Source organism: Physeter macrocephalus, chromosome 12, assembly GCF_002837175.3.
Source record: "Physeter macrocephalus isolate SW-GA chromosome 12, ASM283717v5, whole genome shotgun sequence".
Classification (NCBI taxonomy): domain Eukaryota; kingdom Metazoa; phylum Chordata; class Mammalia; order Artiodactyla; family Physeteridae; genus Physeter; species Physeter macrocephalus.
Window position 1 is genome coordinate 83,826,566 of NC_041225.1, and position 27,101 is coordinate 83,853,666.

The 27,101-nt window shown below is 45.1% G+C and overlaps 1 protein-coding gene across 6 annotated transcripts in view; it reads left to right on the forward strand.

Moving 5' to 3' along the window:
- Nucleotides 1-27,101, forward strand: part of ANTXR1 (ANTXR cell adhesion molecule 1) — a 249,725-nt gene that overhangs the window by 182,480 nt on the left and 40,144 nt on the right. For 3 of the 6 annotated variants that reach the window (XM_028496612.1, XM_007126731.4, XM_007126734.4), the window contains exon 17: nt 9,444-9,524. In XM_028496612.1, the coding sequence (XP_028352413.1) occupies nt 9,444-9,524 (81 nt within the window). Of the gene's footprint in view, nt 1-9,443; nt 9,525-10,243; nt 10,340-12,404; nt 13,814-24,628; nt 25,707-27,101 lie in introns of those variants that run through there. The other 3 variants (XM_007126732.4, XM_007126733.4, XM_028496611.2) reach the window with 3 other exon arrangements.

Sequence of the window (27,101 nt, forward strand, 5' to 3'; positions counted from 1 at the left end):
GGAGCACAGGCTCCGGACGCGCAGGCCCAGCGGCCATGGCTCACGGGCCCAGCCGCTCCGCGGCATGTGGGATCCTCCCAGACCGGGGCGCGAACCCGGTTCCCCTGCATCGGCAGGCGGGCGCGCAACCACTGCGCCACCAGGGAAGCCCGTGACCCGGGTTTTAGCAAGCCCAGTTAATCAGTTGTCACCCAAGGTTCCAGGCAGCCTTCCAGAGGAGGCTCCCTGAGGACGGGAACTGTGGTGCATGGCAAAGCGGCCACAATCATGCCTCAGAGATTTGTCGAGAGTCTCAGCCAGGAGACCATGTTAGGTTTCACACAGGCCTATTGTTCCCACAAACACAGCTGCTGGATTAATGTTAAGCAGTTGGAAAACTGAGTGTCAAGGAATCACCAGAAAAGCCAGATGGAAAAAATCTGTGATGCTGGTGGGCTTGCTAAGCGTCGGTAGGACTCCCTTGTTAGGACAAGAAGAAGTGTGAATGCTCCTTCTGCTTCTGGGGCAGCTCACACCAAGGTGTACTTAGCACACTCATTGTACCATAGCTCTTTTATGTAACTGCTCCTGTTTATGAGTCTTCCCTCCACCAGATTTGACCCCCCTGAGGCACCAATTATGCTTAACTCATCTTTGAATCACCCATAAACAGCAGTGTACCTGGCACGGAGTAGGGATTCTGCCATCTCTTGTTAAAGAGACACGCGGGACGTAATTATGAAACAACTCCCAGAGCATCAAGCCAAATAGACTTTCTCCTGTGAGCCACACAAATCACTTAGGTACTCTCGATCCAAAGAAGGTGACATTCTTCTTGCCGTCTCTTTGAGGAAAGGAGAGCAAAAGAGGTCATCTTATGTGTATCTGGGCAGGTGGGCGAGGGAAGGGTGAGAACAAGGAAATTTGAGAGTAGAAGCACAGAAAGGAATTCAAAAGTCATAATGTACACTGTTTGTCCAGAAAAAGAACGGACTTGCTACTGGAACTTCAGCCTTCACACTGTTTAACCCAGTGCATGGTCCATTATGAGCCACATTCTAGCCACGATGTCTATACACATTCACTAGGCCTTGGGCAAAACATTCAGCCTCATGCTGTGCCATAAACTCTGCTTCCCTTTCCTGAGCCCTCTCACCGGATTTGTCACGGTCCTGTCAGGAAACAGAAGGCACCCTCAAGAGGGTTGAAATCACACAGATCAGGGAAGGGTTAAGAGAGCGGGATCTACTCTTCGTTGCATAGCAATGGTGAGGCACCCAGGGACTAGCAACAGTGAGAGCTGTTACATCCCTAGGCCTGAAGAGCAAGGAGGCGAGAGGGTGTTACTGGAACCAGTGAGAGCTGCAGCTCCAGAGAAGAGGCCACCCAGTGGGAGCTGTGGCCACAGAGAGGGTCAGCTATCTAAATCTTTCCTGTTCTGTGTTTTTATATGGCCCACAGGTTAAGAATGGCTTTTTGTATTTTTAGATGATTATATCAGCACCTACATAATAGCCTGGAGTTTGCCTCTTGACCTACAAAGCCTAAGATATTTACCCTTTGGCCCTGTACAGAAAATGTTTGCAGACCCCGGCCCTATAAGAATGCAGCCACCCACTCCTCCATGCATGTTATGCGTGTTGAGTCATTTAATCCTCACAACAACCCTGTGAGGTATTATCTCCGTTTTACAGATGAAGAAGCTGAAGCATAGAGAGGTGTCAGTCACTTGCCCAAGGACACACAAATGGCAGCTCGAATTCAAATCAGGCAATCTGACTTGAGTCTAGGGATTTCCCTGGCAGTCTAGTGGTTAGGACTCCATGCTTCCACTGCAGGGGGCGCGGGTTCGACCCCTGGTCAGAGAACTAAGATCCTGCAAGTGGCAGGGTATGGCCAATAAATAAATAAATAAATAAATAAATAAATAAATAAATAAGAATGCAGCCACCAATGAAGGCAGGGCATAAATAAAGAAATAAAGAATTTTAAAAAAGAATGCAACCACCAATGAAGGTAGGGCTCAGGGAGGGAACAGGAGGAACAAGCACCGACCTGCCCCTCATCTTGCCCTCGTACCTCCTTCTTTTTTAAATTGAAGTTTAGCTGATTTACAATGTTGTGTCAGTTTCTGCTGTACAGGAAAGTGATTCTATTATGCATATATATATTCTTTTTCAGATTCTTTTCCCTTATAGGTTATTACAGAATATTGAGTATAGTTCCCTGTGCTGTACAGTAGGTCCTTGTGGGTTATCTATTTTATATATAGTCCTGTGTATCTGTTAATCCCAAACTATGAATTTATCCCTGCCCCCCTCCACCTTTCCCCTTTGGTAACTGTAGGTTCGTTGTCTATGTTTGTGGGTCTATTTCTGTTTTGTAAATAAGTTCATCTGTATCATTTTTTTTAGATTCCACATATAAACGATATCATATGATATTTGTCTTTCTCTGGCTGATTACACTTAGTATGATCATCTCTAGGTCCATCCATGTTGTTGCAAATGGCATTATTTCATTCTTTTTCATGGCTGAGGAAGATTCCATGGTATATATGTACCACATCTTTATCCATTCATCTGTCGACTCTCGTCTCCCTCTGATGCCACCTGTTGGCCAAACCAAAGGGAAGCTAGATGATGCCATCTGTAGAGGTCAGGCTTCCAAGGCATGGAGCAAGGAAGGCAGAGAAACACAAGAGAGTGGATAGCGGCAGGCAGCTCATGGAGGATAACCTGCCCCACTAGAAACAGGGAGAACACCTCCACCCAGCGCAAAGCTTTCAGGAGGTACTGGGAAGAATCCTGGTTCCCCAGTGAAGGTGGTCAGAATCATATACACCTTTAAACGGGTTGCATTTGACTCGCTTTTTCGTGCATTTCAGGAAATAGATTTGAAAAGCAGAGAAGCAGGGAAGCACATTGCCTAAGCACATCCCACAGGAACTCACTGGGAGAACGAGTCCGCAATGGGCTGCTCTCCGCCGTCGCCCAGGCTAATTTAAGGCACTGACCACACTGACCACACTTCACCCTTTCCTCATTCCAGGCTCATGATCAAGAAATTTTCCGATATTTGGCCTGAATTTTTCTTTGCTCAGTTTTCACCCCCTGGCTTTACAGCGATCTCGTGCTTCTCATTAAATTGGGACTGACCGTTTCAGGCGAGTTAAGTAATGCCCAGATGTATGACCACCAGAAAGATTAAAACCAGGACTGTTTTCAGGTTTGCTGGAAGGCTTGCAGCCTTCAGAGAAACGATTTTTCTCCTTTTCCAGTAGCTCCTCCATGTGACTGGCAATGACAGAAATGACAGCTGAAGGACAAAAGCCAGAACCTGACTGGCACGGCGGACCGGCCTGTGCTGCTTGCAGTGCCGGGGAGCGGGTGGTCTTCTGTTCATTTTCTTTAAGGTGAACCTGTCATTCCTGGCCTTAAGCACCTCAGCCTTGTAATCAAGCAGCATTCAGTGGTGAAAAGGTACCGAATGAAGCTGTATGTAGCCTAGTAAGACACACCGAAGGCTTAAATGCTGTCAGATGTGCTGTTGATGTGTGCAACAGACTTTTTTTGTCCCTCCCTGGCTACTTTTTAGAATGGTTCCAAACATGTTTTAAACAAAGACCAAAAGAAAAAAGAGAAAAATAATTAACCATGTGTGATTGTGTGTGTGGGGGGGTGTGTGTGTGTGTAAGGAAAGTTTCCAACTTATGCATTAATTTATTTCATTTAAAGGGAAGCATGGGTCACAATATTTACCATATATTTTAAGGTGTAAAAAAATTAGTGTTAATCTCTAACAGCCCTCTAAGTTGAAGTACCCTCAAAATTCCCAACCTCTGACTAACTTCCAAATAGCTGAGGCAGACAAAACAGAAGAGAAGACACAGCTGCTGCCCGGCCCTCCATCCCCCCCACAAAAAAAAAGAAAGGAAGAAGAAACCCAGCCACAAAGCCCATGCACCGAGACGCTTTGAGTGTTGGGCCTCACAAACCTCCCTGGCACAGTCTTCTTGTTTAGGAAGAAACAAAAGCGAGCATTGACATAGAACTCCCAGTTTGCCAGCCTTTGTGGTGTGAAAGGTATTGATTGTCTGAGGCTGAGGTAGAGTTTGGAAGCCTGGAATTGGTACATTCCTCATGTTATAGTCAAAGTGTGTCAATTTCATATGAAAGAAAGGTATATGTAAATGTCAGCTAATGCACTCTGGTGGAGGGTTCCCAGGATGGTAGGAGATCTGTGAGCTTCACAGAAGCATTTCTCTTCGGGAGTGAGGACCAGTGTCTTGACATGCACCTTGAAGAGAGACGCATGCATTCGGGACACTCAGATCTGAGAGAAATAGTGGAGTCAACTCAAAGGCTCCCCCCAGGAGGAGTGGGTAAGGCCCAGGGACTGCTTGGAAGAATCCCCTGAGGCTCTTGTGGCCCTAAAGGGATGTTATTAATAAGCCCAGTAGCTACTGTCTTGAAATGACGGGCTTTTGCCTCCTCTCAGAAAATTAAACATAGGGGCCTTTGTTGTGCACTTCTGTTTGACTTTTGAGAGTTGTTTATCCTCTTCTTGGTTATAAACACTCTCATTCTAAAGCTTACTTCAGCTCTTCTTGCGTAAAAAGCTACCTGGCATAAGAGTAGAAAGAGGTATAGGATGGGTAGAGTACCAAGATCATTTTCTGTGCCACACAAAATGAGGACTTCGGGTTCATTTGTGGGACATTCCAGACTCAGAACACTGAGGGTACAACCAGAACTATCTGGTCTCACCTTGGCCAGGACAACTCGTGATAGCAGCTCCCCTGCATGAAGGGCTAACCTGGGTGAAGCATGTACCACAAGTCAGGCGCAGTCCCAAGGGCCTTTCCTGCACTTACCCCTTCATTTCTCACCACCACCCTCAAAATTAGAAACTGCTACTACTCCTGTTTTACAGATGGCAAAATCAAGGCACAGAGAGGTTAGGTAACTTGCCTAAATTCACACTGCTAATAAGATGTCTCTTGGTTTATTTTATTAATAGCAAAGCATCCATTCCAGCGAGCCATGAAATCTGTTATTAATCAAGTAGTAGAAAGGACGGGGAGCCTGGAGGTGAAAGACCAATCAGGAAACTATTCTCAGGATGAGTGACAGATGATGAGGGCCTAGGCCAAGGCAGTAGCCGTGGAGACAGTGGGACAGGGCTGGACAGGAAGAGGTGACAGGGGGGCTGTGACAGAGACAACATTCGAGAGAAATGGTCGAAGTTGGATATGAAGGGGTGGTAGAGGTAGAGGAGGTGAGAGTGACTCTCTGGTGTCCGCCTTGCCCGTCTGGGTGTCCGTGGTGCCATGGACCAAGGCAGGGTATGCAAAAGCAGGAGCAGGCTGGGGGAAAATTGTTCAGTATGTGATGTTTGGTTTTTTTATACCTGTGATACGTTTACATTACAACTAAGATTCGGTGGGGGCTTCCCTGGTGGCGCAGTGGTTGAGAGTCCGCCTGCCAATGCAGGGGACGCGGGTTCATGACCCGGTCCGGGAAGATCCCACATGCCGTGGAGCGGCTGGGCCCGTGAGCCATGGCCGCTGGGCCTGCGCGTCCGGAGCCTGTGCTCCGCAACGGGAGAGGCCACAGCAGTGAGAGGCCCGCGTACCGCAAAAAATAAAAAAAAACTTTTTAAAATGAGGGCACAGGTGGCCAAGGCATTTGGTAGCCGGGATGCTGTGGGCAGCCTTAGCGAAGCAGCTTTGGTGGAATGTTGGGGTCATCAAACACTGTCACAGAAGCCAGAGGGAAAGAGGTGAATGGAGTTGGAAGAGTACCAAATGAAGGACGGGTAGATTCATGCTTGTAAAGTTCAAATTATTGGATTCTTACACTCCGCATTACATTCATTTCCATCTTTCTACAGAGACTCCCAATTTTTCATTTTAATGACTTTACCCCATCGTTGATAAGACTGAATGAATACTTTCTATGAGACAAGTATCTTACTTCAATATCTAATTGTAAGCCTTTTAACAAATCTATAGGGTAGACAGTATTATTATCTCTTTTTTTTAAAGATGAGAAAGGTAAGGCTTAAGGACATGAAACAGCTTGTCCGAGGCTGCAGCAGAGCTGGTGAGGGGAAGCCCCAGAATACAAACAGTCTGAATCCAGTCATTTTGTGCTGAAATATCACTCTATGATCTGTTGCCTCAAAGAAACACAACCCTTTCTCCTGGTGTTACACATCTAGGTGGTTTCTGCCCCTTTGCCCTGCATGGAGCTTTAGATTTCTGCTGAGTTAATTAATACACTTCCTCAACAGCTACTTTTTCTTTCAGCCCCATCTCACTGCTCCTCATTCGTCAAGGAGTTGAGTGATCAGTGCACAGAACACTGAGGGTGCGACGATTTACAAAGCCAAATACCCGGAGTCCCCCCAGAAAAGGGAAAGAGAAAGAAAAAGAGGCATTCTTCCAGGAAATCCACCTGGTTATATCCTGAAATATAAACGCTTATCCCAAAGAACCTTAAAGGAAAACATTTAACTGATGCTTGAAATGGTTTAATGCAGAAAACCATGCTGAACCCAGCAGCGGTCCTTCCAGCATTCTAAAGTCATTTCAAAATATTTTTAGAGGTTTTTGTAAATACTTGGCCAAGAGAGATGAGAAACATTACACGTAGCAAGACAAAGTTGGATCCACAAGAACTCGAGCAACAGAGTTGATAAAGGTTCAAGAGCACATTTTTTGTATCTAAATAAAACCCACCAGAAAATAATTTCAAAACACCAAGTCTTTGAGGTGGCATTCTTAAATGGATGCTGCCACTACGAAAGCTTTGTGGCAAGGAACTTGAAGTTTCTAGACTCTCCCTGCCTTTCAGCATTATCCTTCAAAGACCTCTTCCAGATCAGTGTTTTCAAACATGCCCGACTGAGACCCCCAACAGGAAATACATGTTGGCCCAGGATATGCTTATGCGTGCACAAGCGTGCATTCACTTCGCACACTGCTCACACACACACACCCATGCATACTTATCCTCACCATTTGCCCTTAACTCAAATATTTACTTTCCTATTTTATTTTATTTGTTAAAAATTCTGGTCCTAATACACGAAATGTTTTCATGAGGGCTTGAAGAGTCGTAATCCACAGTTTAGAAACCCTGTTCTAAAGGATCTGCACAGACAAGAACCTGCAATTGGTATAATAGAAAGTATACGAGCTTTGCACAGGGTACTATATTCAATATCTTGTGATAAACCATAATGGAAAAGAATATTTTCAAAAAAGAATGTATATATATATGTATAACTGAATCACTTTGCTGTACAGTAGAAATTAACACAACATTGTAAATCAACTACACTTCAATTTAAAAAATAGTCGATGCAATTTAAAAAAATATTTTAAGAAAGAAAGGTCATGAGCTTTGGAATTAGACAGACATGGAGTGGGGTCCAATCACACCTCTCCAGTTTACACACTGTGTGCCTTTGGGCAAGTTAGTTGATCTCTCCGATTCCCTCTCCATAACCCTTTGGAATTGCTGGGAGAATGAAATAAGCAGACACATAGAAAAGCACCTAGCCCAGCACTTAGTAGCACTGAATGCATTCATTCGTCCAACAAATATTCACTGAGCGCCAGAAGCTGTCCTAAGGGCTGGGCATACAGCAGTTAACGAAACCAGTGGCACCTCTGCTTTCGTGGAGTTCACATTCCAGATGGCAGAGACAGACACTAAGCAAATAAACATAGACTATGTCAGGGAGTGATAAGGGCTGTATTGGTTTCGTATTGTTGCTATAACAAATTACCACTAACTTAGTGGCTTAAAACCACACAAATATATTATCTTATAGTTCTGGAGGTCAGAAGCCCAAAATGGGTCACACTGGGCTAAAACTAAGGTGAGGCCAGGGCTTCATTCCTGCTGGAGGCCCTAGGAGATACTCTATCTCCATGTCTTATCCAGATTCCAGAAGCTGCCACACTCATTGTCTTATGGCCCCCTCTCCTCCCCAAAGCCAATAACAGTGCACTGAATCCTTCTCACATGGGATCACATTCACTCTGCTTCTGTCGCCCCATCTCCTTCTCTGACTCTGACCCTCCTACCTCCCTCTGTTAAAGACCCATGTGGTTAGATTGGGTCCACCCGATGATCCAGAATCATGTCCCCACCTCCAGATCCTTATCTTAATCACATCTGCAGAGCCCTTTTTGCAATGAAAGGGAACATATTCACAGGTTCTAGAGACTAGGATGTCATCTTTGGAGGTGGAGGGGAGCAGATTGTCCTGGTCACCACAAGAGTGATGAAGGGAAATAAGACAAAATAAAGGTGACTTCTGACTGTTGATGGAGTCACCAACCAGGGTTAATAATAAGAGCAAAGCTGGGACTTCCCTGGTGGCACAGTTGTTAAGAATCCGCCTGCCAGTGCAGGGGACACGGGTTTGATCCCTGGTCCAGGAAGATCCCACATGCTGTGGAGCAACTAAGTCTGTGCACCACAACTACTGAGCCTGCGAGCCACAACTACTGAGCCTACGTGCCACAACTAGTGAAGCCTGCACCCCTAGAGCCCGTGCTCTGCAACAAGAGAAGCCACCGCAATGAGAAGCCCATGCACCACAATGAAGAGTAGCCCCCGTTCTTGGCAACTAGAGAAAGCCTGCGCGCAGCAACGAAGACCCAACACAGCCAAAAAATTAAAAAACAGTAATAATAATAAGAGCAAAGCTAAATAAATGTCTTTTTTTTTTCTGTTAGTGTTTGCAGTGGCAGAAACCAGCCTCTGCTCAGCATGTCTAGGGAACTAGAATGTTAGACTGCCTTTGCCACATACTGTGAAAACTTTAGCACTCATAGGCTCACTCCTTCCAGATTCAGCCAATCACCTACAACTCCAAAGGGGGTTGTGATTTGTGGTGATCCGTGATCTTTGGTCATTTGTCCGTCGAGCCTGGGATTCCAGAGCCCATCGTACGGACAGCCATGGATCTGTGCCCCCAGGGACCTTTCATTGGTCTCACCCTGTCCATGCTTCTATTTAGTCACTTTCCTGCTTGAATCTGTCCTCATTGTTTCATTTGTAAACTCTGGACACTAAGTAGGAAGAAAAAACTTTAGTGCAAGTTGAAAAGATTGACTTGCCGTGTGAGGAGTTGCCCGGGAATATGATGAGGGCAAAAGCTGAGAGCCTGAATGAATCCTCCCTGTCTGCAAATCTGAGGCTGCACTAAAGTCGCAGATGTCTCCTGCGCGAGCATCAGGGTCCTCTGGGATGTGTCTGTCCTCCTCCTCCATTCCTGAGGCCCACATTTGAACTTAGGGACTAGAGAATCACATCCTATGGCAACTGCATTGCCGGTGAAGTGTGGTTCACATGACTTAAGAAGCATGGAAGTTTCTGCCTGTCTGTGCTGGCCCCTGGTCTGGTTTCAGATGTAATCTTGGTGCATTTGTTTTATTTCAGGGAAAACTTGATGCCCTGTGGGTCCTACTAAGGAAAGGCTACGATCGTGTGTCCGTGATGCGTCCACAGCCAGGAGACACGGTAGGATTCATTAATGGTGCTGCACACATGCTTTCTTTTTGCACTCTCTCTCTCTCTGACTGTTGAGCCAGAATAACTCCAGATATAGGAATCCAGCTGTGATTTCATTTTGTGACAAATCAGACACTAATTTTCAAAACTTGGGTTTTTACAAGGCCTTGAGTTTCGACTTGCTTTTTTGAAAAGGATTTTGACAGAAATAGCTTAGCTTTAATGTCCTAGGACTTGAGCTTCTGAGTCTACAGGTACAGTGTGTGAATAAAGGAGGACTGGCTCTTACTCAGGTAGTTCCAGGGGAGAGGCCTGCTGGCTCCTCAGCCACACTGGCCAGTGGTGACAAGCAGGATTCCAGGGCCACAGGATGGAGCGAGGGAATAGGGGCCACAGAAAACTCCCCCATCTTCCAGCAGGCATTGGGCCCAACTGGTCCAGGATCACGGGAGGACCTTCCACCCTGGTGAGGGTTTGCCCTGAAACTGTCAGAGCCAAGCTCAGATGTCTCAACTAGAAGGAGATAGAAAGGGAGGAGGCATCACAGGCCTTAGAAGCCATCTAGCCAAACTCCTTATTTTGTAAGTGAGGAAACAGAGGACAAGACAAGCTGAGTATTGTGTTCTGTTCAGATAGTAACAATGCTGGAAACAACCTCAGTTCTGCTGTAATCACACCATTGCTATGTCTTCTGGGAAGAGTTAGTCTCTCTTTCATAAAATCTACAGAACAAAGCTGGGGACCAAATTCTCCCTCAACTACCCGCGACCTGCATCTTGCATCCGCTGCTCTGGGAATCAAGCACATGAACCCAAAAGCAAAATCAAGGTGTCTAATTTGGGGCTCCTTTCAAACCAGGTGGAGTTGGGTTTGAATCTTGCTTCCTTCCTGCCTGGAAAACTCCAGGCAAGTCACTTGATCTCTCTGAACTTCATCTTTATAAAGTAGTTGGTAATAACTACTTCACAGTGTGGCTGGTTGGAGAAGGTAATGTTTGCAAAGCATGGGGCCTAACGTTTGAACACTTAGTAATGCTTAGTCAGGACAAATATTATTAGGATTATTTACTTTGTGCTTTTCTACTGTCTGTGAAGGGTTGATGAAAAATTCAAACTATATTGCAGTTGATGTGTGTCAGATATACCCACATCTTTACCCTGCCCACTCTGCAACACGGCACAACTAATAAAACACGAGAGCAGAGCCAGTTAGGCAGGCCCCCCTTCCTTTGCACCTGGTGACAGGTGACAGTGGGTGGCTTGTGGCTGAGGGGATTTGGTCTAAAGTTTCATAGCCTGTGCAGGCTGCTGGCAATTAGCTATTCCTGCTCCAGTTTGTGGCAGGGACAACAGGCAAGAATGACATTAAAAAAAAAAAAAAAAAATCCCAGGCCAGGACTTCCCTGGTGGTGCAGTGGTTGAGAGTCCGCCTGCCGATGCAGGGGACACGGGTTCGTGCCCCGGTCCGGGAAGATCCCACGTGCCGTGGAGCGGCTGGGCCCGTGAGCCATGGCCGCTGAGCCTGCGCGTCCGGAGCCTGTGCTCCGCAACGGGAGAGGCCACAACAGTGCGAGGCCTGCGTACCGGAAAAAAAAAAATTCCCAGGCCAAATAAATGCTGGGCCAGCTTGGCCCTCATGACACATGGAATTTGTTTTTTTGTCTGTGGACGTCAACAAGAACACACTGCCATAGCACATTTGAAAGTACAAACTCTACAGCTAACAGAAATGAGCCTAGGCCATCAACTTTGTACTCAGGGTGGTATTTGGCCTTATAAGTTATACATACGGTTTCTGTGGGAAATTAAGAAATTTTTTTAGCCTGCATGAGACTCATCTAACAGATTAAAAAAAAGAAAATAGGATACCCAAACTCGAGTTCAGCAGTACTATTTTTTGTGATAGGACATGCTAGTACAGTGAACAAGCCCATTCTTCTCAGAGCAACTGAAAAACATCACTCAAATTTGTTAACATTCCATTCTCCGCTGACCAGTTTGGCAGAAACAAATTTCTAAACTGGGTCAAGCAGAGAAGGGAGTGTAGGAAAGAGGAAGGATAGAGAGAAATATTATGGTATATAAGATAGAAGAACCAAAGCTGTTTGAGGGCAAAAGGCTGATGGGATAAATCCAACAACAATGAAATGAAAATGGATGGAATTTCTTCTAGTGAATCACACCTAGATTGAATCTATTATTTACTAATTCTGAATGAAAATTTGTATTTCACACTTGAAGATGTTTTGTGTGCTTTGGAGAAATACGATTCCTCCTTGCATTTTCATTTTCCATTCACACCAAATAATAGGTGCGAAGGACAGGCGGGCTGGGAATTAGGATACATTTGACTGTATTCTCAGCAGTGTTGCAAGTTATGATTGTTCAGCCTACTTTTAAATGGGCTTTCTGTATAGAAATCCTGCTAAAATGTTTAAGACACATGCGAGAATAGTTGCAGAGAACTGTGTCCTTGTAGTCATGGTGATGGCCACAGACATCTAGACGTACACATGGAGTTACACAAGAAAGGTCACAGATTAGGTAGGAACAGAAATTCACAGCTTCCTCGTGGCAACTCAGGAAGGAATTCCAGGAGTAGAGAAGACTATACTTTAGCTTATTATTACATGCTTACTCTGTATTGTTTTGCATAATCTTAGGAGACTCTCTACAGACCTGACTTCCTTGCACGGGTTTGACTCTGTAAGAATTCCTCAGCACTGATTTATGGGGCTGACCACATTTTCCATAAACTCAAAATGACTGCATCCAGCCATGTGCTCGTGAACACAAGTCACAGGTTCTGAATTTTTCCTTTAAAACAAAAACAAACATCACCTAATTACATTCTCATTCTGATTTGTTTCAAACTGTGTTGACCTCACAGGAACCTGGCAGTTCTTCCTTCTCAGTTCCTGTCTGCTCCATCCTTCCCCCAGCGAACCCACCCCAGCCCTACAGAGGCAGACACGGGCTCACCGGTAGAGCCTCCAAGGCTGCTGGAAAAGCTGAGAGCTTCCAGCCCCCACCGCAGAGCAGCGGGCTCCAGGAGGGCTGAGCCCAGAGCCACATCCTTCCCTGGGATTGGTGCCCGCCTCCTGGGAGCTGTCCAAGCCCAGGGTCAGGGAAAACATGAATGGGATAACAGCAGGAGACATGAATGCTTTCTGTTCACCACCACCCATCTTCCTCTTTCTGCCTGGGGTGGGCTCACAGTCCTGTTGTTTGTTGGAGCCCACCAAGAGATCCTGAGCAAACATAAAAAAGAAAGTACCAGAAGAAGCCACTTAAAAAGCAAACCAGCAACACATCCGATCCTAAAATTTAAAGAGTTCACTAAGCATATGGTATCCTTTGCTTAAACCATCCCCCGGCTTCCAGTATATAGCCACCGTTGTGCTCTTTCTAAAACACGGATCTCAGTGTAACATCCCAAGGCTTCAGACTGGCAAAGACTAGGAAGAAGACCCAAATTCTTAGCTTGATTTAGAAAGGCTTCCCTTATCATTTCATCTGCCACTACCTCCAGGTTCCCCCATCACTCCAAATAGGTTTCCAGCCACCTAGAATTGCTCACCAATTCCCTGAACATGCCAGAATCTTTTGTGTCTCTGTGCCTTTGCATATTCTAGTTTCTCTGCTTGGAATGTCTTTCCCATCATCTCTACCTAGTGAACTGTCACCTTGGTAAGATTGTCCCTGTTTTATCCCTGTAAACACAAAAAGTTGCTGTCCAGACCCGGGCTTTAAAGGGGGCGTTGCCAAAGCAGGGCATATTCACAGAGACTTACCAAGAAAGTCTGGAAATTAGAACCTGTATCCCATGAGCATTTTCCAGGCTGCTCCCCAAGGCTTCCTACCCACCAGGGCCACTCTGACTTTAGAAAGTTTGCTCACCATTCAAGGAGAAATGGCGGAAGGAATTGGAATGTTCAGTCTGAGGAAGGAGATTTAAACGACCGTGAGAGCTTTTTCACTTGGTCATTTCTTGGTCATCACATTATGCACCCCTTTTATAAACTATTTTTAATCACTTAACCATGTTTGAGGAATAATCTTTCTATGCCATTCATATCGTTATATAATATCATTTTAATGGCTGTGTCATATTCCTTTGTCAATCTGTGACATAATATTTTGGCCTCTCTTCTCTTTTTGGATATTTATTTCCAAATGTTTATTTTTATAAATGAAGCTGTAATCGGTATGCTTGTTGCCAAATCACTGTGAATGTTTCCTTAGGATTAGGAAGGCAGCTATCTGCTGGATCAAACAACATGAGAAATTTTAAAGCTTTGATATCGAGGCCAGATTGGCCTCATTATTCATTATTGCCTGAAACACTGTGTGAATTAACCCTAGAGTCAGCATCGATGAAAAACCCATCTCATCTCCCATTAACATTACTAAAGTTAGCTATTTGATAGGTGCTAATTTAGTTTGCATTTTCTGTTATTGAAGTGAAACATCTTTTTCAAATATTTATTTTCCCTTTTGTCAATTGCCTATATATGCCCTCAGCCCATTTTTCTACTGTATATTTTAGCATTGATTTTTTTTTTTTTTTTTTTTGGTTGCTCCGGGTCTTAGTTGCGGCATGCGAACTCTTAGCTGCAGCATGCATGTGGGATCTAGTTCCCTGGCCAGGGATTGAACCCACGTCCCCTGCATTGGAAGGCAGATTCTTAACTGCTGCACCACCAGGGAAGTCCCTAGCATTGATTTTTATATGGCCATTTGCGTAACTCATCTTCATTCGTTCATTAGTTAAATGCTTTGAGGACTCAGTTTATGTCAGACCCTGTGCTATACATTAAGTACATGATGCTCACATCATGAAACTTAAAGTCTAACATTAATATATATATAAAATATACATATGCAAAGTTTTTCTAGCTTTTCATATACTTTTTAAGTTTTTAAGAATATATTGAAGTTATCTATAATTTTGTAGTTAAACCTATGAATCTTTATAATTTCTGCCTTTGGTGTCAAACTTAGAATAGTCTCGTCTACTCCAAGATGACATAAATTTTCACAAAAATTTTCTACTACTTCTATTCCCTCAGTCTTATTTTTGGGTGGTAATGTGAATTGGCACCTTTTCTGTATCTTCCTGTGTATTTTATTGTAAATTTGGGAGAAGTGCCCTCAGGAGCTATCAGACATATATTAAACCAGAAGCCCTGGAACATTATCTTAAAGTCTTTGAAGTACAGAACGTGACTTGGATTTACTCTGGGTCATCCCAGAAGACAGAACTAGAGCCACACGTAGAAGTTACAGTGAAGCATATTTCATCTAAAGAATTGAAGGGCGAATTTCAACAACAAATGGGCTTCCCCAGGGAGTACTGGGCTTGCTCCATGTTACCAAACAGGAATAAAATCAGTTAAACCACTGGGCCAGGATATAGTAGAGGATTCCTGCAGCAGATCACTGGTTCTCAAACTTCAGCACAGAATCACCCAGAAGTTTTGTTAAAACCCAGGTAGCTGAATCCCACTCTCACAGTTTCTGACTTAGCAGGTCTGGGGCGGGGCCTGGGAACTAGCATTTGTAACAAGCTCCCAGGTGATGCCAATGCTGCTGGTCTGGGGAAACCAGTGAGATAAAGGGAACGAGATGTCCATCAAAATCCCTCTAACCTTGACTGCTTGGGATTCGAAGTCAACCTTTCTGTGCTTATTTGACCACTGACCACTACCTTCCTATGTTTCTCCACAGAACAGCTATTGACATGATTGGTGACTACTCTAGCTGAGGCCTAAATATTAAGTCCCAACCAATTGTAGGGAAATCTTGCCAGCTGCAGACAGTTTTGTTCCCAGATTACTAATTTCAAACCCAGAAATATAAGGGAGCTTCAGAGATCAGAGTTCACAGAATCCAATGATTTTCAACCTGCATGTTGTGATCACCTGGGGAACTTTAAAGCCCCGATGCCAGGGTCCCACCCCAAAGGTTTTATTTAATTTGTCTGCGATGAAGTCTGGATACTGGGATGTTAAAAGCTCCCCAGGTCATTCTAATGCGCAACTGGAGTTGAGAATCAGTGATCTGGTCCAATTCCCTATTTCTCATCCCAGGCAGCATCTTTTCTTTCCTTCCTGGAACAATTTGAAGGCAACTCTCCACATCCCTTCAAAAACTCTATGCCTGTGTCTCATAGGCCTAAGGGAAATGGATGACTACAATCTTCATGTGCTCACAGCAGTCCCTTTCTTCTCTGGAAGACGGTAAACATAGATCCTGCCCGCTACAATATTGTTACTGCTTGGGTAAAGAGGATGGAAAAGAGAAAATATAACTCTGCCTTGTATGTCTTTTCTGGATGGAATTTAGTCAAAATATCAACCCGCCTAAACCCTCCCCAGCTTTAATACCCCACCCCTTTCATGTGATCTGGGAGGAGCCACTGGGGTTGGATGTCTTCTTTGTTTTCAGCTCCTTGGTTTCTCCCAGATCTGACATTGGGAGGCTGGTACATTCCATTACTATCAGCAGGAACAAAATACTAAGGCACACTCTGAGCTTGTTTTGCAAGGTTGGGCCTCATTGCAATCAGAAGAGACCCAGGAAGCACACACGTGGATGTACATAAACAATGTCTGAAACTCATCTGAAGCACAGCCCTGGAGGTTGTGAAATCCCCTACCCGAGCTCCAGCCCCAGGGCTGCTGTCTGCACAGCTGTTTCCAATAAGGGAGCTGAGCCGGTCACATGGGTCCCTGTGGCTCCCCTACTGTTGCAGAGGCGAGAATGATCTGGGCAGGTTATCTCCAAGGGGAGAGAGCATCCTCAGCCCAGTCCTTCGAAAGCAGATGAGCCTCCTGAAACATAAGCAGACTCAGAGAAAGCAACTGCACTCTGTTTCCCTCTCTTTTCTCCCTTCTCCACATTCCCTGCATTACATCTTCCTTCTTCCTTCTTTGCCTTGGCTGCCTTCCCTCAAACATCCTTTCATCAAACTTCATCTGTTGTGCCCCCGCTAAGAACCCATCGCTGGGCTGGGCACCAGGGATGCCAACTAGAATAGGACTTAATTCTGGCTTCCTGGAGTTCAGCGTATGAGTTGAAAGAGAAGAGAACATCAAGCACTGTATTGATTGCAGATGGTTATAGAAGCACAAATCCATTCACAAGAGCAAATCCATTTTACAGAGCAGAAACTGAGACTCAGGGGAGGTTATTAACTTTCCCAAGGACTCACAGTTGGGAAGGGGCAGATCTAGGGCTTAATTCAGGACTATCAGATTTGAAGTCCACACTCAGAATTCCTTCAGTCCTTCATGCATTCAACAGATACTTGCTGAACACTTTCTATGAGATGAAAACTGAGTTTGTGCTGGCTGCTCATTGATTAGTAAGCTGTGTCCCTTCCCTTGAGAAGCAGGGACAAACTGTTAAGGCCCCAAACACCATCCTGTGTGAAAGGCTCTGTGGTGAATGTGAGAGGTGGGGTGGGGGGTATGCCCAGGAAGGGCATTTCACCAGACTTGGTGTCAAAACTGACTTCTAGAAGTGGCATTTAGGCTGAGACCAGAGGAGAGTGATGGAGGGAGGCTCTTCTGTGAGAGAGAAGCTTGAGCAAGGATCTGGAGGGGACCTGTGGCTCCTTCGGGGGACATGAGAAGCGGGGCTTGGTGGAGGACAGTGTGAGGCAGCCAGCGGAGGAGCAGGGAGAGGGGACAGCATGGATGCTGGTCGTGGAGCCCACTCTGGGGACAGTGGAGAATCACCACCAAGTGTTTTAGGCAGAGTTGTGGTCAGATTGTGTTTTAGAAAAGTCATGCTGGCTGCAGCGTGGAGATGGTGGCGTCCTGACCAGAGACATTGGCAGGAGGAGGAAAGAGTCTGGATTCAGGAGAGGTTGTGGAAACAGAATGACTGGATTTGGTAACTGGCTGGTGTGGAGGATGAGAGAGGGGGCTGTCAAGGAGGACCTCCAGGTTTTGATCTGAGCCGGCTGTGACGTCGTTCACCAGGATGGGGCCACAGGAAGAGCTTTGGGAGGGAAGATGAGGACTTAGCTTTTTAACTTATCGAGTTTGAGGTACCACGGAGCATCTAGACCACAAACTTTCAGGAGCTGCTCACCCTCGGAGTCATATACGTGCAGGGTGGGCATCTGCAGTACCTAGATGCCCACTTGTATCACCCAATCTGTGCAGGAGGCAGTTTTGCTCTGGTGAGAGTTCTGAGCTGGAGGCAAGGATTTGGGCATCATCAGCATGGCGGTTGAGACCAGTGTGAATAGATGCAGAGCCCAGGGAGAGTATGGAGAGAGAGAAGGGAAAGAGGTTAAGTGCTGAACCCCCAGGATCACATCCTTTGAGTCGAGGTGTGGAAAGAAAAAGGAGAAGAAGGAAACTAAGAAGGACCAGCCAGAGAAAGAGCAGGTGTGACAGGAGAGTCTGGGGTCATGGAAGCCAAGGGAAGATGGTACATCACGGAGGAGGGTGGGGTCGATGGGGTCAAGTATGGGAAATTTAGATGCAAGCCGACAAGTCCTCTAATTAGATTAACAGTAACAAGGTCCTCGTGGCCTTGGTGACCTAGGTTCACTGCAATGATGGGGGCAGGAGTGAAGCTTAGTGGAAAATGGGAAGGGAGAGCCAAAGACGTAGCTGGAGGAGAGCTGGAGTTGAAAGAAGCTCTTTGTTTGGTTAGGATGAAGGGCTTGAGAATGATTAAGTGCTCATGGCAGAAGCCCAGGAGGGGAAGAGGCTGAAGTGCTCATCGATGGAGGGCACGAACCCCTAGGAGGACTTAGATGACCTACAGCCTAGGAAATGCCACTCTTCCTTAGTGATCTGGGGGGCAGAGCCCAAGATGGGCTCTCAGGTATGGGTGAGAGGGCAGGAAGCTGAGGCACCCATTCGATGGCCTCTGTCTTCCCTGTGATAGGCTAGCTGAGTGGGACAGGTGAAGGTAAAGTGAGGAGAGGAAACCAGCCCCACCTTTGGAATCCCATCCCTCCCGTGCGTCAGCACTTTCTTCAGTTCCAGGGTGGGTGTCTCCACTTCATGCAAGAAGTATGGTACTTTGGGATGCAATGTTACAAGCAATTCACTTCAAAACTCCACCCCCAAGAGAACCCACTGTTGGTCCCTTGACTCTATCGCTGTATGTTTTATTCCTCGGTGGCAGAATGGAAATGATCTTCTCTACCCATGACACCTAAAGAGCAGTGCTAACTGCTTTGGGAAATTTTGTTTTGTTTTGTTTTGTTAATGGAGGCCTCCCATTTCTCCAATAAGTTTATACCATAATATCTAACAAGTACCAATAAACTAGTTTTATACCAGGTTATAACTGGCTACTTAAGAGTGGGATCCTTGTCATATATAAATATTGTGCCATAGCCCTATGTTTCTTAGATGAAGCCATCAATAAATAGTCTTGATCAGGATTAAGTTAAATCAACAATTCTGGAGTTAGTCCCTTGCTCTACCAAGTACTAGCGGGATTACTTTTCAGGTCACTCTACTCTTTAAGATCACTTCCATTTTCCAAAGAATTGTTTGCTGGGCACACAGGCACCTAGATGTGCAGGCCGTGCCCTGTGACAGAGGTCCACCCTGAACACCAACTGGGCAGGTCAACCTCCTTGGGACAGCATGCATCCTACCTCAGAAACGGGTGACTTTTCCTAATTCACACAAAGGCACCATGTGAGCTAGTGATGACCCCCATCATTTGAAAATAGAAAGCAATTCATCTCCTCCCAAGGATGGCTTTAGACACCTCTGAAAATATTGCCCCATCCAATGGGTTGCCCCAATTTTGGCATTCCTCGTAACATCCTTTTCACCATTTCTTGTACTCACTAAAAAAGCATTTACATAGTTAATAGAGTTTTTACCCTCTATTATTATTCTTTATTCAGTTGTAATCATACATGTATATAACTTAGTGTCTAATTCTTTCATTTAATGTTATCCCTATAAGCATAAGGGGGAAACAATTTTTCAAATTACTAGGCAATTAAAATCATTAAAGCCACTGTTTTATCTGTGCTAAAACATTCTTTCTTGAATACTGACAATTTTAAAGCACATGGGTGTCTATGTAAAGACATGAACATCCCCATTTGAACGGCTTGTTGGTGAAACAACAGATCCAACTGCACAAATATCAGCACATTCTAAGACACCCCCCCAACAACATGGTGAAAATTGATGACTTGGGCAAGTCCCAGCATCCAGAATACACACGGTCGGTTGGTTGACCTTCTGTGGAAAGTTCACCTGATCCTGCAGCTCTTATCAGTTATTTCCCTTTCACAGAAAAACCTTTTGCCTTTGAGACTCCTCACATCAGTTTTCCTCTGAATTTTCTTCACAGCATCTCTAGTAAACTCCTCTGTTCTGACAACACTGATCGGTGAAAATAAAATGAGCAGAGCAAACCCAAGAGCAGGAAATGTTTGTTCAACTTATTAAGTATGCTCCTTATTAGCAAATACTGCTGAAGTGCTGGGAAGGGCTCGATGAGAAAGGCAGACAAGCACGAGACCTCAAAGAACAGACGGCTGGTTGAGGAGATAGAAGAGATGGCGGTCAAGGTAGTTCCCGGGGTAGACCGAGAGAGAGCTGAAGGGAATGAGAGCCACAGAGGAAGGGCAATCGCTGGCAGCCTGAGAGGATGGGATACCTTCTCCAGGACTGGTAGGACTTGAATTGGGCTTTGGAGGGAAGTCGGGACTTAGTCAACAGACAGGATGTAGAAATATCAAGGTAGCAGGTTTCCAGGACCAGCTTGCAGCCCATAAAGGCCAACCTGTGGAGTGAAAGGAGACATCTCAGGACGGAGTGCAAGGGATGAGCGTACCTCATAAGGCTGGAGGGGGAACAAGGATGAGATTTTACCACCCTGATGATCAGACTAAAATATTTAGACTATAGCCATTTTGAGCTAATTTTCATCTGCGATAAATATTAGAGTGCCAAATTAAAGGTATTTTTAAAATTTATTTATTTTATTTATTTATTTTTGGCTGCGTTGGGTCTTTGTTGCTGTGCGTGGGCTTTCTCTAGTTGCGGTGAGCGGGGGCTACTCTTCTTTGCAGCGCGCGAGCTTCTCATTGAGGTGGCTTCTCTTGTTGAGGAGCACGGGCTCAGGCGCCCGGGCTTCAGGAGTTGTGGCACGTGGGCTCAGTAGTTGTGGCTCACGGTCTCTAGAGCACAGGCTCAGTAGTTGTGGCGCACGGGCTTAGTTGCTCCACAGCATGAGGGATCTTCCCGGACCAGGGATCGAACCCGTGTCCCCTGCATTGACAGTCCAATTCTTAACCACTGCGCCACCAGGGAAGCCCATAGAGTGCCAAATTATATTGTATTTTAAGACATTTAATTGCACACAGATTTTCTCAGAAGTTTTGCAAAGCTCTGGTTTGACTAGATATTAATAGAGTTTTTAATTGTTTTTAATGTATGTAGAAAAATTGGCCATAGGTGTCTTTGTCTTGCAGAACAGCCAGGTTAAAATCGTTCTACCGAGCTCAAGAACTCTATGGATGTAATGTGTTGGTAAATCGTTAATGGGCTATGGTAACGGTCCAAGCATGGATCAGGAGGCTTGAATGTAAATGGTGACATCAGGAATAAAAAGACATAGATGAAGGTGGCATTCTCTGAAACTGGTTGCAGCATGACATGGAGAAAGAGAGGGATCGTTTTCACCTTGAGAGGCCCAAGTTAAATTCCCAGCGCTGCCCGGTAGCCTCCGTTACATTAATCAGCCTCACTGAGCTTCAGTTTCCTCATGCGTCAAAGTGATCCAGTAATCCCTACTTTTGTAGGTGTTGTCAGGATGAAATAAAATGACAAGTGTAAATAATTCAAACAGATGGGAGTTCATTTTCTTCCCTTCTTTCCCCTGAAAACTGCAGTTGATTTCAGAGTTTAGTTAGATCTCAACATGTGTGGAAAACTTCTTCTCAGAATTCATCTCTCATTTAAATCAGCAATGACCAAAAGAATCAAGTTATTGTATTAAAATCTTTATGTGAAGATCAGTTCCTCTTGCACAACAGATAATAAGCTTTATATTGAGTCTTTTCTTAGTCACTCTGTTCTTTAATTCAATTCACAGAACCGCTGGAAAAGTAAACATTTCTATCTAAACATAGGGGGAAAAAAAGGTTTGCATAGAATATATTGGTTTATACTTTGAGTAAACAGCGGTCTTCAAAATGTCTATTGGTGCCTGACACCGGGCTGTAAGTCCCCAACAGATCTGGAGAGAAAGTCCCATTTGCTAGCCACTGACTTCTGACCTTTCATAAACTTTTGTACGAGTAGGTCATTTAAGATAAAGGAAAAAAAAGCAAATCGTAGGAAATGCAAGAGGGTGTGATTTATTTTGTCAGAGCCCCTTCCCTGGATGTTTGAATTCTCAGTAGAATTTATTCAGTTCTCACCCTTGGAAATCTCTCCTTCATTGTCTCATTGGAGAGGAACATGAGGACTTAGAATTCTTGGCTTACTTGCCTGAATTTACAACAGAAAACGTTCAAGACATCCTCTGTCCACAGCAGAAACCAAACTGTACCCAAAACCTGCAAAGTTAACTTTTTTCAGAGAAGTTGAACCCAAAGTTGATGCTGCAAAATATACCATCTTGAGGTTTTTTTTTTTTTTTTTGGCACCACATCCTGCTCCCAGGAGGAGGTGTCTTTCAATAAATAGATGTGAAGGCAACTGATGTGGTTGAAGTCTCTCCCTCCTCTTCCAGTCCCCCATAATCTAACCCTCTTTTTCCACACCCATACACACTTCCATACTCATCATCATCACCATTTTATAGCTTAGCTGATGACTTTCACCTTTGAATTGCCTCATCTCCCAAACAGCTGCAGCAACAGAAGGTCAAGATCTGGTATCAAGTTGCAAAGAGCAAACAGAGGAGAATTAAATACTAGGGGCGGAACAAGGCAGGGCTGGGTAATAAAGACACCCCTCTTGAAATTCTCTGATCTCATTTTTTTCCTTCCAAACAGAGTCAGGATTGAGGGAGGTGGGGCTTGATTCTAGGGTCAAAATTTCACCCAAGTGTGTAACATTGTAGGAAGTTTTCTACTTTGTTCCAATGTGATGTTTATGTCTAGCCACTCGGCTGCCATGGGCCTGCTCCTCCAGCTGAGGGCATTGGAAAAGATCATCTCTAGGGGAGCTACAGCTCTGCAATAGACCTCATTTGAGATTGATTCTAACCCAGGCTGGTGGGGAGTTCTGTTCTGGCCCGAAAGTGTTGGGTTGAGTCTTAGATGGCAGAATCTGACTTAGGAGATCGCCTTCCAGAATGCACAGTGTGGAGAAGAGCCAGCCTGCTGTAGACATCCACACGCGTGCCCATCTTCTCCCGTCATCCCATGACCACCCCACCTCAACCTGACCCTCAGTCTCAGGAACAGATTGGGGATTCCTCATGATCCCAGTCCTTTCACGTTCAAGGTGAGGAAATTGAGGGCCAGAAAGGTGATGGAGAGACCTCTAAACACTCCCAAGTACATTTTCTCAGTTGCTCCCCATTACTACCTTACTTATGTCCTATTTTCGTATTAGGAAGATTAATGCTTTCATAAGAAGACCGTTGCTCCATTCAGGGTCACAAAGGGAATTAGTGGAAGTGGCAAGTCCAGAACCCACCAGCCCTACACTGCCTGGCTCTCCTTGAGTCCTCACCCCAGGCCAGGAGAAGAGGGTGGGGGTCACGACTGGGCTTGATCTCTTAAAGAAAAGGTAAACCAGGCCGAATTTTGGAAGGCAGAGCTGGTCCCTGCCACCCAATCTCCTTCTTTCTTGTCCTCCTACCTTCTCCCACCTCCCAACACTGTTCCATTTTTATACCCTGCCCAAGATGACGTACCTGCCGATTGCCCTCCCACAGTAACCTGCCCTCCCATGCAGTGTGCTGTGTTCCCAAGTTACCTCATATTTTCTCTCCCTGATTCCACCTCTGCCTACCTCCCCCTTTGCCATCAACACTGTGTCTAAGATAGAGTACACCCACGCGTTCGACAAATAGGTCTTGAGCTCCTACCCTACCGCAGGTACCACACTAGGCAGCAGGGATTTAGCATGAATGAAGCAAAGCCCCTGCCTTTGTGGGGTGTACATCAGAGTAGTCAGAAAAGCACTAAACTAGAACTTAATGTAATAAGTGGTATGGAAGTATGGGGAGCATTTGAGGTTCCATGAGAACATAGAGCAAGGAGATTTAACCCAGACTAGGGGACCAGGGAAGACTTTGAAAAGAAGAGACCATTGGGCTGAGACCTAAAGGATGAGCTCTCCTGGCGAAGTGAGGCAAAGGCCTTTTGGTTGGAAGGAACAGCATGTGTGAAGGCCCAGATGAGAGGCGCTGCAAGAGGAGGCCTAGGCTGACAGTGGAGTGGGGGAGAGGAAAGCAGTCATAACCCACCTCCGAACTCTGCCTTCTCCACCCTTTTGTCTGCTCACGTCTTTTGGGTACCCAGCCCTCAGCCTTCCGAGGCTCTCCCCTGATTCTTGCTCATTGTCTGGCCCCTCCCTCCTCCGGTGTTCACAGCTACTGCCACAAAATTTCACACCATTTTAATTTAAAGCCAGTACTGATGTTTCACTCCCTGAGGAAGCCTTAAATGATTTGTGGAAAGGGACTGTGGCTCCTTTTGTTTCTTTTTACTTTCCCTCACAGCACTGAGGACATGGCTCAATTTATTTCCCTGTGCTAGGGATTATGACTTTTTCTGCAACCCCCAGGTGTTCACAGCTGTTTGTAAACTTTTATCATGTTCCCTTCATAGACAACCACATTTCAGTAGTGGGCAAAGATGTCTCAAAAAAACCCCTGCCTTTAATAAAGAGAGAGGGTTCACACTGTCTTCTAGGGGCATCTTCAGACAAACTTGAAGGGTTATTCAAACAAACTTTCATTATCATTGCAATTCATAATTTTTGGTATTGCCATTTATTAATAACTTTGACTTTTCCTTTAAATTGTTTGAAATAGAAAGTTTGAGAGAAAAACAACTCTCTGACTTTACTAGTCTCACTTTATAAGTTCATTCTTGTGATACTTGTTTAATGTTTTAGTGTTCTTCCATTTTTTCTTTTGGCTAAGACCGTCGAGGGCAGAGTTATGTTCAGAATCCACAGTGACGGCGGAGTTAGCTCTGGGGGCACTCACTCCACTAGCTTTCATCACCTTTGTGGATTCCTGCATCCCCCCAACATCTGGATTGGGTCACCCCATTAGACAGCGTGGCCCTGGCCGCTGACACCCAGGCACTGGCCTCAATCCCTGGCGTACTACTTGCCAAGGCCTCTGCAACTCCGACTTGAATACAAGCTCTAAATGGGAGAAGATCTTGTGTAAGCTTTTCCATATTCTCTACTGCTCACTCAGAGTGATTTGTAATGGGAAACTCTTAAATGTCACAGAGTCTGGAAAATTGGACATCATAACAGACATCCATGCCCCTTAGTGGGAATAATTAATAAAAGTGGGCCCACTGGAAAGTCCACTGTGGAATCATCCCTGTTGTTATACAAGACAGTGTTCCCCTTCTTTCTCTTTCTAGCAAGGGAAGTAGTTCTGACCAAGCAGGGTTGGGTTTCTTAGGCATGGAGGCAGAGAGAAATAGAAAGGAGAGTGAGTATTTTCCCATTGGTGGTGGGAACGAACTTACCAGAATTTATGCAGCCATGGCCTCGATGCCCCACCGTGTCTACAGGCCCAGGGAATGCCATGTGGTCCTCCAGAGATGGCTGAGGTAACTGCAGAACTGAGGCTACCTTCTGTGCTTGTAAACAGTTAGCATCTCTCCAAACCAGGAATAAGCAAGGAGACCTCCCCACAGCCCATGGTCCCCACTGCACCCCCTTAAGCTACACTAGCTTGTTCTGCACTAGATCCTCTGTTGGTGGCCTGAAGTTGAAAATGTGTTGGCTAATGATTCCAAACAGAAGCTCCTAGCAAAAACTAGGCCTTACAAGTAATTAGCGTCACACACGCCAGCAACCCACATGACTGCATCCCATGCCAGGCCACTAATAAGCAACGTGGACGGAGGCTTCCAAAAGACTTAACCTGCCTGCATGAAAACTCCAGTGTCACGCAGCAATGTTGCTGTGCTCTCAAATGACTGTAAACGCTAATGCTGAAACGATTGTTTGGATCCTCAGAGCGTCCTCCACAGCCAGGCTTTGATGCCTGTCCTTTGTAAAACTCACCGATCTATGTCCAAAAAGCCCAAGGCTCTGTAATTGATTTATGAGTCAAAGGAGAACAATGATTTTGGGGTAACTTTACTCCATAATAATTTTCTTGCGCCCTTAAGCTCATTCCACTGATGTGTTCAGTTCTAACCCATTTCCAAGTTTGACATTTTTTAAAGGCAACAGTTTGATTATTGAAATTCTCTAGCTTTGCAAACCATGGACCAAACTGTCCCACCCTGAAGAAACACAGCTTCTCATAAATCTTCCCCTGAAACACAGGGTGAGAGGAAAGGGACACGATTTGATTTTAAATGAGTAAGCTTCCTAATTATCACTTCCAGAGGAGAGGTAGATAGACAGACAGACAGACAGACAGGCACAGTTTCAAATAGTTTTACATGTCTTAAAGAGTCTATGGCGATCAGAAGGTAAATTAATTTCCATGACAGGAATGTATGGGGTTGGCCAAAATGTTCGTTCGGGTTTTCTGTAGCATCTTAGGGAAAACCCCGAACGAACTTTTTGGCTAACCCAATAATTTAAAGTCTTAAAATAAATTTTATTTTAGGCTCTTCACTGGCCAGTGGAAGAGTCAACTAGGACTTTTCTTCAGCTGTGGAATAACAGTAGGCAACTTAGTGGGATTACAAATGGAGTCATGCTTTACAAAATTATTTGTCACCTCCCCTTTCAGCCCCACAAGTAACAAAAGATCTTGAACGCCTCAAAAGTAAAGTCTAGGGCTGCACTATCCCACAAGGAAGCCCCTAGCCACACATGGCTATTGAGCACTTGACACGTAACTAGTCAGACATGCCGCATCCTGTACCTGTGAAAGGATTTTCAAAGATGTAACATGAGAAACAGAATGTGAAATAACTCTTAAGTCATTTTTATATTGATCACATGTTGAAATGATAACATTCTGGATCTGTTGGGTTCAGTAAGATAATATTATTAAAATTGATCTCACCCGTTTCTCTACTTTTTACAAATGTGGCTAATAGAAAGCTGAAGATCACCCATGTGGTTTGTGTGACATTTCTGTTAGCTGTGCTGGCCTAGAGGACTAGCCTGGAAGGCACTTGTGAGAAGGGGTACAGCGTGATTTCATACAGGCCCTGACTCTTCCAACCGTTTCTATTTTGTAGACACAAGGAGAATTGCAGAGTTATGCCCTTCCTGGTTTTCTGTTAGATCAGCTGTGACTTTTTGCCTTTCTGGGCCTGTTCCTCTCCCAGACTTCTTGTTCGTAGCCAAAAGTCTTACGTGCTCCAAACCAGCATGAAGGGTTTTGTTTAGAAGCTTCCCTCTACTATCTTCACAGGGAGGAAAAGGCCTGTTGCATTTAAAACTTTGTTCTAAATATTTGT